The 10,506-nt window shown below is 46.3% G+C and overlaps 2 protein-coding genes across 2 annotated transcripts; both read left to right on the forward strand.

The window, feature by feature from the left end:
• Window positions 1-1,580: 1,580 nt before the first annotated feature.
• On the forward strand, window positions 1,581-3,569 carry LOC147965998 (uncharacterized). The gene is made up of 2 exons (XM_087530684.1): window positions 1,581-2,403; window positions 3,541-3,569. Exons 1-2 carry the CDS (start codon window positions 1,581-1,583, stop codon window positions 3,567-3,569), a joined length of 852 nt encoding a protein of 283 aa, XP_087386810.1.
• Window positions 3,570-5,242: 1,673 nt separating this feature from the next.
• Window positions 5,243-10,291, forward strand: LOC125514540 (mitochondrial metalloendopeptidase OMA1). The gene is made up of 3 exons (XM_048679878.2): window positions 5,243-6,350; window positions 6,533-6,684; window positions 9,730-10,291. Exons 1-3 carry the CDS (start codon window positions 5,388-5,390, stop codon window positions 9,980-9,982), a joined length of 1,368 nt encoding a protein of 455 aa, XP_048535835.1. The 5' UTR covers window positions 5,243-5,387; the 3' UTR covers window positions 9,983-10,291.
• The last annotated feature ends 215 nt before the right edge of the window (window positions 10,292-10,506 follow it).

Raw genomic sequence — 10,506 nt, forward strand, 5'->3', positions numbered from 1 at the left:
TTATGACGGCAAGACGGATCCTAAAGCAGTGGTGTTGGATGGCTTGTATGTATGGTCCCAAATACACAAGATCTCGGATGTTTATCGCCGGCAACCAGTGGTTGATCGGCTAGCCCGAAGGATTGGTAAAGTACGTGAAGTTCAGATGCGACCAACCCTCTACTATGAGGGAGACTATGTTCGCGTTCGTGCTAGGGTTCTTACCACCAAACCCTTAACTCGTTTTACTCCTCTTACGGTGGTGGACGAGGGCACACACATGTTGATCGTTAAATATGAGAAGATCCCTTTCTTCTGTCAGATTTGCGGTTTTATGGGCCACAGGTATGCTGAATGCGGCAATGGCGTATGGAGAGAGGAGGACAAAAAGTGGGGCAAATGGATGATTGCTAAACGTCGCACAGCGCATTACTCTCAGCCTTTCAGAGGAAATTTTTCTGCTCGGGGCGGTAGGGGGCGAGGTCGTGGCGGCACTGCAGGCCGTGGGTACATCCCAGCTCGCGGACGTGGTGAGGGTACGGAACCGACGAGTAGAAGCACTGCTCATGCAGCAAGAGTGAACGATAACGGGGGAAAACAATTGATGCACATGTGGACAGCAGCGGAGAAAATGCAGATACTGAATATGCACGCACAAGTGAACCAATACCCGGCACAGTTACAGACCGGGGTGAATGGGAGAATCAGGGCAAAACAACTGATGTACTTGTGAAGAATTTTGGTCAAAAAGATGCGTCTTCTGAACATGCAAGTGCGTCAGATGGGAGCACTCAGATGGTCAGGATGGAGACGGGGGCAACACCAAAGGAGCAGCAGGGAAAAAATAGCAACAAAAGAGTATCTCAGGACAATGCCCAGATCACTTCCTCTGGCCTAGTTGCTCCTATTTCAGAAACGAGTGGGGCTGCAATTGTTTTGGCTGAGAAGATCCCAACGGGGGTGCCTCCACTCCCGCCAGTTTATGTCTCGCCACGTAAGAATGTCAAGCGACCAAAGGGGATACCACAGCAAAAAGGAGAAGGAGGAGATGTGACAAGTGATACAACCAATGCAATATCGGCGGGCTCCTTCGGGGAGCGCCGCCGGGCACAATGAGTTACATATGTTGGAACTGCCGGGGCGCGGGCAAGGCCTCGACAGTTCGCGAACTTCGTGATTTAGCGAAGAACTATGCCCCTACTATGCTTTGTATTCTAGAAACTCAGATCGACAAGGCTAGAGTAGAGAATTTAGCAAGTTTTATAGGCTTTGATCATGCTTTTGCTATCAGTAGTGTGGGGAGGAGTGGAGGTATAGGCCTCTTCTGGAATAATTCAATAAAAGTTGATATTTTGGGCTACTCGGATTACCATGTGGATGTAAAGGTTCTTGACCTAGGTTGGGACCCATGGAGAATGACGGTTGTGTATGGTGAGGCGCAAACTCACTTGCGCCACCAAACATGGGACACTTTGAAAAATATAAGCTCTTCTAGCGGTCTCCCCTGGCTGTGTATAGGCGATTTCAATGAAGTGTTTCGTCCAGATGAACATGAAGGAGTAGGAGAACGAAGTAATGCCCAAATTCAAGCATTTAGGGATATGGTGGATGTCTGTATGCTCATGGATTTGGGCTTCAAGGGCAGATTTTGGACTTTTGAGAAGAAGGTAACGGGTGGTTCATTTACTAGAGTGCGGCTGAACCGTGCTTTGGCATCGGCAGAGTGGAGTTCCATGTTTCCCAATTCAAGTTTGACTCATCTGGTGGCGGCCACTTCTGATCATTGCCCTATACATCTTCAACTCAGCGACGTGCCTAACCTACAAAGAGCTACAGGGAAGATATTTAGATATGAAGTAGCATGGGAGTCTCATGATGGCTTAAAAGAGGAAATCCAAGGGGTTTGGTCGGCTGGGCACCCTACCTCGCGGGTGGAAGATGTTAAACATAAGCTGTTAACTCTATCTCAGAGTTCGAGGCAGTGGGACAAGTGCACTTTCGGCTCGGTACGTACAGAGATAAAAGAGTTGAAGGGCGAGTTGGGGAGGCTGATAGGGAACCCTTTGCGCACTGGTCCGAGCCACCGCGAGCAGAAGATCCATGAGCGGTTGGTTGAATTGTACCATAGAGAGGAAGTACTGTGGCGCCAGAGATCTAGGATCGAATGGCTAGCAGCAGGAGACAAGAACACAAAGTTTTTTCATATGAGGGCAAGTATGAGAAGGAAGAAAAAAGTGATCAAGGCTCTGTCCAATGCTTTGGGGATTATGGTGGATGATCCGACGGAGCTCAAAATACTTGTATCTAATTTTTACAAAGACCTATACACCTCAAAGGGTGTAACAAATATGGAAGAAGTGCTAGAACATGTACCTCGGAAGGTCACGGCTGCCATGAACAACACTCTTTGTGCTCCATATACAGGTAATGAGGTAAAAGTGGCACTTTTTCAAATGTTCCCCACTAAATCTCCTGGTCCGGATGGCTTTCCAGCACACTTTTATCAGCGGCATTGGGACGTGTGTGGGGAAGAGGTAACCAAGGCAGTGTTGAGAATCGTCAAGGGGGAAGGAAGTGCAGAGTGCATCAACGATACTTTTTTGGTTCTAATACCGAAGGTAATGAATCCAACCCTTCTCACTCAATCCAGACCAATTAGTTTGTGCAATGTTCTGTATAAAATTGCGTCAAAGGTGGTGGCGAATAGATTAAAACAAATCTTACCTGACATTATTTCTGAAGAACAATCGGCTTTCGTTCCTGGAAGATTGATCACAGACAACATTATATGTGCCTATGAATGCTTGCATTTCATGAAAAGAAGCAAATCCAAATCCAACAGTCACTGTGCTTTGAAGTTGGACATGATGAAAGCTTATGACAGGCTAGAATGGACATATCTGGAGGCAATTATGATCAAACTGGGATTTGCAAGATCTTGGGTGGAGGTTGTGATGGGCATGATCAAGTCCGTATCATTTGCAGTACTTTTTAATGGAGAGGAAGTGGACCATTTTAAACCCACCAGGGGTATTCGACAGGGAGATCCAATCTCCCCTTATCTCTTTTGGATTGCAGCGGAGGGCCTTTCGTGCCTCTTGAAATCTGAAACTCAATCATCACATTTCATGGGAGTGCAGGTGGCTCCGACAGCTCCGGTTGTTAACCACATTCTCTTTGCCGATGATAGCCTACTGTTTTTCAAAGCGAGTAACGAGGGGGCGACTACAGTGTCAAACCTGTTGACTACCTACTGTAATGCTTCGGGTCAGAGAGTGAACAATGCTAAATTTCAATATTTTTCAGCAAGGGGTACCCCCAATCTGTTCGAGATGGCATAAAAACTTCTCTTGATGTGCACAATGGACAATTGAGTGAGAAGTATCTTGGCATGCCCACTGATGTAGGTCAGTCGAGGAATGGAACGTTTAAATATTTGAGGGACGGAGTTTGGGAAAAGATAAAGGGATGGATGGAGAAGTTATTATCATATGCGGGTAAGGAAGTTTTGATTAAAGCAGTTGCCCAAGCTATTCCTGTTTTTTCAATGGCATGCTTCAGGTTACCGTGTGGTATTTGTGAGAGTGTGACGTCAATGATCCGCCAATTTTGGTGGGGAAGCAAGAGGGGCAAAAGGAAGCCTTGTTGGGTTTCGTGGGACGTTTGCACTAAACCAAAATCATTGGGAGGATTGGGCTTTCGTGATATGGAATTGTTCAATCTAGCACTCCTAGCAAGGCAAGCTTGGCGCTTGGTGGAAGGACCTGCAACTTTGAGTGCAAGAATTTTGAAGTCCGTATACTACCCGTCAAGCTCTTTCTTAAATTCTGAGTTGGGACCACATCCGTCGCAGACTTGGAGGGCGATCATTGATGGACGAGATGTTATTGCACAAGGAATCATAAAAAGGATTGGAACGGGGGAGAGTACCAATATATGGGGAGAGAATTGGCTACCCAGATCGGGCATGATGAGGCCGGTGGCTTCTCTAGTGGCTAATCCACCACAGCAAGTTTCTGAACTCATACATGCAGCAACAAATTCTTGGAACGAGGAAGAACTAAGAAGGGTTTTTGTTCCAGTTGATGTGGAGGTTATATTATCAATCCCACTTTGTACGAAACGGGTTGATGATTTCTGGGCCTGGGGCGAAGATCGCCGAGGAAAGTTTTCGGTCAGCTTGGTATACAGAATGCTTTTCAATGTTAAAAACCAAGGGGAGAACTTGTTGGCTGGTACTGGAAGCTCGTCCACAGCTGAACAAGAAAAGAAGGCGTGGGCTTCAATCTGGAATATCAAGGTTCCTTCCAAGCTGAAAATTTTTATATGGAGATTGTGCTCTGATTCGTTACCAACTACAGATGTTAAGCATCATCGGCACATGGCCCCATGCCCGGCCTGTCCATTTTGCTTGGCGGAGGACAGTTGGAAACACGCCTTGATCAATTGTATATCTGCTAGGTGTGTCTGGTCGTTGTCATCAGAGGACACAGTGGAGCGGATGTGTGAAAATCTAAGTCTGAATGCCAAAAACTGGGTATTCACAATGCAAGAGAAGTTGTCACATACAGAGTTCACTCACATGGTTGTAACCCTCTGGGTAATTTGGAGGTCGCGCCGAAGAGCCATTCACTAGGAGATTTATGACATCCCTATGCAAATTCATCTCTTCATCAATGCTTTCCTAAAGGATCTAGAGATTTTGACAAAACCTACTGAGAGGAGCAATGCTAACCGGGCAATTAGGCCAAATCATTGGCTGCCCCCGCCAATGGAGTATGTGAATTTTAATACTAATGCCGCTGTCTCAAGTGGAAGCTGTGGTTCTGTTGGTGTAATATGCAGGGATTTGGATGGCACTTTCCTGGGTGCTTCTTCTATCACTTTCAAGCATATGCTTGACCCTGTTACTTTGGAGGCATTGGCACTAAGGGAAGCGCTGACGCTAGCGGAAGATTTATATGTTCAGAAGATACATGTGGCGTTTGATTGCAAGACCGTGGTGGATGAAATCATGCAGCTATTAGACGTGAAATCGTTGAGAGATCGAATGCGTTTACTTCTTGTAATTTTGTCCATGAGTTTAGGAGCTCAAATATCGAGGCTCACAGTCTCGCTAGACATGCACTTTTACTCGGGTTAGGCCGCCATGTATGGTTAGGCCTTCTCGGGGAGTTTTACTTTCTTCATGTAAATGTTCCAACAATTTGAATAAAGCCTGGCATGGTTGTCTCAAAAAAAAAACGTCACCGAGCAGCGACACGATTTCCCCACCGCCCACCGCTCTTCCCACTTTGCCATCTGGAGGCTTCCAGAAGGCAAAACCCCCAAATCCTCCCCGGCTCTCCGCTGGACGATCAAGCGAACTCCCGAAAATCCCACACAAAAGAAGCGAAAATTAAAACGACATGAACCCCCTCAAGAACTCGCGCTCCGCCCTCTCCCGTCTCCTCCGCCACAACCCCGCCGCCGGCCGGCCGCAGCCCCCGGCCCCTCCCCCGCCGGTGCCGCGGGAAACGGCCGCTCGGCACTACCACGCCGCCCCGCGCCGCCCAGGGTTCATTCAGTCCTTCAGCCGAGGGCTCCTCCGCCACGAGCCCGGCGCCCTCTTCCGGCCGCCGCCGGCGCGGGCGCAGGCGCCGCCTCCCCGGCACTACTTCACCTCCTCGCGCCGCCCGGAGATCATCCACTTCGCGCGCCGCCGCGGCGGGGCGCGGTGGTACCACGACAGGCGGAAGGTCGCCGCGGTGGTCCTCCTCGCCGGCGGCGGGACAATCGTCGTCTACTTCGGCAACCTCGAGACCGTGCCCTACACCAACCGCACCCACTTCGTCCTCGTCTCGCCCCAGCTCGAGCGCCAGCTCGGCGAGTCCCAGTTCGCTGATCTCAAGAAGGAGCTCGCCCCCAAGATCCTGCCCCCGCTCCACCCCGACAGCGTCCGCGTCCGCCTCATCGCCTCCGAGATCGTCCGCGCGCTCCACCGCGGCCTCGCCGACCGCCGCAGCGACGACTTCGATGACGCCTCCTACGGCGACATCTCCACCGACATCGCCGTCAAGGCCCGGGACATGGATGCCGAGGACGTGATGCATCGGGTCTCGCCTGGCAAGACCGCGGGCACGGCCGCTAGGGCTCAGCGAGACGACGAGCTTCTCGATGACAGGTGGGTCGCCGAGAGCCGGAGACGGGGGAAGGCACGCGGAGCGCAGCCACAGACGAAGCACCTCAATGAGCTCAATTGGGAGGTCATCGTCGTCAGAGATAAGCTCATCAATGCAATGTGCTTGCCTGGTGGTAAAATTGTAGTCTTCACTGGATTGCTCGACCATTTCAAGACAGATGCTGAGATTGCGACAGTGCTTTCGCATGAGGTGGGTTTACTAATTGGGTAATGGGCTCATATGTACTTTGTGGTTGTTTTACAGTGCATTGGAACAGATATTGGTACCTCTATGTTTTAGATTGGGTTTACTGATTGGGTTAATGGGCTCATATGTACTTTGTGGTTGTTTTACAGTGCATTGGAACTGATATTGGTACCTCTATGTTTTAGATTGGGCACGCTATCGCGAGGCACTTGCCAGAGATGATCACCAAGGGCATGTGGTTTACTATCCTGCAGCTTATCGTCCTACAGTTTATTTACATGCCAGACCTAATTAATGCAATGTCGACATTACTCCTCAGATTGCCCTTCTCACGAAGGTATTCATTTCTGCATTTCATATTCTTCGTGGAATCACGGTTATTTACATTCTACACATGATAAGTTGCATATATGACTGAAATGAGATGCTACCAGATCTGGCAAAAGCCAATGAATTGGCACCAATGGGCTTGTTTTGTCTAGGTATCTAGTTTTGCTATAAGTTATGATATGACTCCTGCTTCAAGTGCCTCCATGTGGGCCATTGTATACTATTGTGAGCCATCCTATTATTTCAGCTTATTGTGCCACAGACCAGTGAGAATCTATCTAGGTAAAGTGATCAACCATGCATAGGAAAAAGCTCATATCAACATGAAAACATGCATGATAAATTTTTTATACTGTTCTATTTATACTTAATAAATATTGTGCAACTATACAATAATCAAACACAACAAATCATACTCCCTCCTCCCCAAAATAATTGTCTTTGATCGGGCACAACTTTGTACTAAAGTTGTACTAAATGAAAAACACTTCTTTGGAACGGAGGGAGTATGTATTTTCAGTTTATTTCTCACATTATTACTCCCAATGTTCATGTTCCATGCAACCAAATCACATCGAATTATATTGCAAACTCCGCAACAATTTGCGGGTTATCATCTAGTACCATTGACTTTTGCTACGGACTTAACTAACAACAGTGACAATTCTAGTAATAAAACATATGCCTCTTGATTGCCCAACAGATGAGATCATTACTGGTAATTCTTGTCCTCAACAGGGCATTGGACCTCGGAGAGACATCTAGTTCTCTGTTCTCATACTTTTTTTCTATGGTTGGCAGAGTCCATTTTTTTCTTTTTTTGAAAAAATGCCACCATGGCTAGCTTTATTGATTTGGCAAAATCGTTACATCGTTCACTAAAGAGTTTATAAGAAAATCTGGGGGTTCATCAACCCAATTACAAGAAACATTATTCTCATAAGAAAATTTAGCTAAATTGTGCGCAGCTTCATTTGTTTCCCTTCGGCAATGTGTGAACTCAACATTCCCAATCATTCCAGCTATAATAAAACAGTCCGCATATATAGCAGTAGCTTCGCTCCACATCCTCTCTTGGCCTGAACATGCATTAACGACCTCTAAGGCATCTGATTCAATTTGTATGGAGGTATATCCGAGAGATTCAGCCAAAATTAGTCCGCTCTTCATAGCCATTGCTTCTGCTAGAAGAGCATCAGCGACATATGGGATTGTAGCGCATGAAGCCGCAATAAAAACTCCATATCTATCTCTTGCCACGGCCCCTGTAGCGCCCTTACCTTCTTCATCATGGTAGGATGCATCAACATTTATTTTTACAAGACCTGAGGTGGGTTTCTTCCACTGTTCACCATTACGAATGACCTGTACATTTGTTGTAGCTTGCTGGAAATTAGCACAAATAGCCTGGACTTATTAGCTATTCACACAAGTTCTTAGAAAGTAGACGAAATCAGATTTACAATAGCATATGTCATGTACTCTTTTGTACTCCCTCCTCCGTCCCATAATATAAGAGCGTTTTTGTAGTGTCAAAAACACACTTATATTATGGGGCGGAGGGAGTACTAAATTCTGGATCTGCATGGAATTGATCCCAAAACACCAAATTGACTGGAATGATAATATGATATCTTTCTTGTACATCTCTTACAAATCCTACCGAAGTTGACGAGGATGATGCCCCTTCCTCTATAACTACTAGAATTTCATCACCAATGCATTGTGCGTGACTATTCTATTGTCCACCAGTTTTTTATCAGATGCACGTGTAAGAATCGTTTTACAACATGTGTGAATTGTGAGGATGGGGTGGTCTATATTTGAGATTTACAAAGTTAGTATTTAAGGTGGTAAGTTTGCACTTCTGACTTGTGGTAAAATCAGTCCCTTTCACAAGTGCTTGTTTTTTCCAGTATGAAGCAGTGGTCACTGGTCAGTTAGGATCTTCATGATGGTGAAACTTGAACTTCCCAGACCTGACCAAATTGGGTAATTTTATGCAGAAGTAACCCCCCCCCCCCCCAAAAAAAAATTATTGAAGGGGGGAAGTAGCTCCATCCTTTTGGATGTCTTTACGAAAGACATATCTAACGTATGGTTTGAAAATAAAATACTCTGTACGGCAATTTCGAGAAAAAAATATCTTTTCAGACACACACTCAACTCTAATGGACTAACTACTGTTGCTTAGTTGTTGAGCCTCATCGGTACAAGCTTGCTGTGATCAAAGCTTCCTTTGATCTTTGAATTGATTGATGACATGACCTAGTGCAGACATTCAGCGCTTCTGCCTAGTGCATCTGAAATGATGCATCACAGTAGCTAGGGTGTTTAGCTAGCTGAAGCTGTATCCGTCAGTTTCCTCGAAACGATGAGGACAAGTAACTGAAGACATCTCCTGAAACGTGGACTGGCTACTGATCCATCTTGGCAGTCTGATCTGCCGCACATTATCTCCGACTTTACCCCACTCCTTGTTGCATTATTGAATAGCTGACTGTATCTCCATGTGTCTTTCCAATCAGGATCCGATGATGCCACTTTCTGTGGACATGATTTTCTAAAACCCCACCCCAGCTGTCACTTCTTGATGTAGCCTTCATTGCTTCAAAGATACAATAAAATTTCATATGATTAGGCGATGAGTTGCCTAGCACCTTCACCACATGAATCCCGCCCTGCTGTACTCTATCCAGTTGTTTTAACCATAGATAGTTCTTCATGATCTGAATATAAAATGATTTGCGAGGATTCTTTCATCCGTGCCCTAGCTGTTTTAATTCTAGTGAGATTTATTTGTAGGGCCGGTCCTGTCTTTTGTCCATCATAAGAGGTAAAGTACTATTTTTTTTAGATGGAGCCCTGCTGGTCAGATAAATTGTGGTTGCTCTAATATGACATAAGATTCAGTATATGTCATTACAGTCCTTCCTGGAAGAAAAAAAAACTCGTGTGTTGTACAGTTGCCATCCTTGTTACCGCATTATCAAACATATGCAAGTGTATCTTGTTAGAAGCCCTTGCGATGATGTATGTTGCATGTTTGCAGGATGGAGGTAGAGGCGGATCACATCGGGCTCATGCTTCAAGCTTCTGCTGGTTTCGACCCACGCACAGCTCCCAAGGTCTACGAGAAGCTAGGACAAATCGCGGGCAATCAGTCAGTGCTGAAAAGCTACCTCTCCACCCATCCTTCGAGTAAGAAGCGATCGGAGCTCTTGTCTCGAGCCAAGGTAATGGAGGAGGCGATGCAACTATACAGGGAAGCTTGCGCCGGCCACGGGACCGAAGGCTTCCTGTAGGTTGCAGCTTTGAACTCTCCTGCCTGTGGCTGTGTGGTAAGTCGCTCGGTGGCGGTGCCTGGCACGGAAACATGTCCTTTGTTACCTGCACGGTGACGGCCAGTAAGAAGAGTGCATTCTGTGTCTGAAGATGTTCGTTCTGTGCGTTGTTACTGTCTGTTCTTGTCAGGCTGAATCAGCCGCACTTTGGTAGCAGGATGTGATCGAGCTGCTTCATTTGTGATTAGGAGAGAACAGGGAATAGGAGAAGAGTTTCTGTTAATAATTGTCTTCCAAGAGCAGCTTTTATAGTCCCATCTTCCTTGGGTTTACCGGCGTTGATGATCGGCACGTTGGTTAGTTTTTGTCATCTACGCCAGCTAGTAGTCAGCTGGTGTCGGAATATTCATATAATATCGATGTTTGAAGTAGTCAGTCACAACTCACAAGGTATATAATATACTCCATCGGTTTCTAAATATTTGTCTTTTTGGAGATTTTAAATGGACTACCACATACGAAGGTATATAGACATATTTTAAAGT

The sequence above is a fragment of the Triticum urartu genome, chromosome 6A (assembly GCF_056163025.1).
Source record: "Triticum urartu cultivar PI428250 chromosome 6A, HENAU_Tu73, whole genome shotgun sequence".
NCBI classification, from domain to species: Eukaryota; Viridiplantae; Streptophyta; class Magnoliopsida; order Poales; family Poaceae; genus Triticum; species Triticum urartu.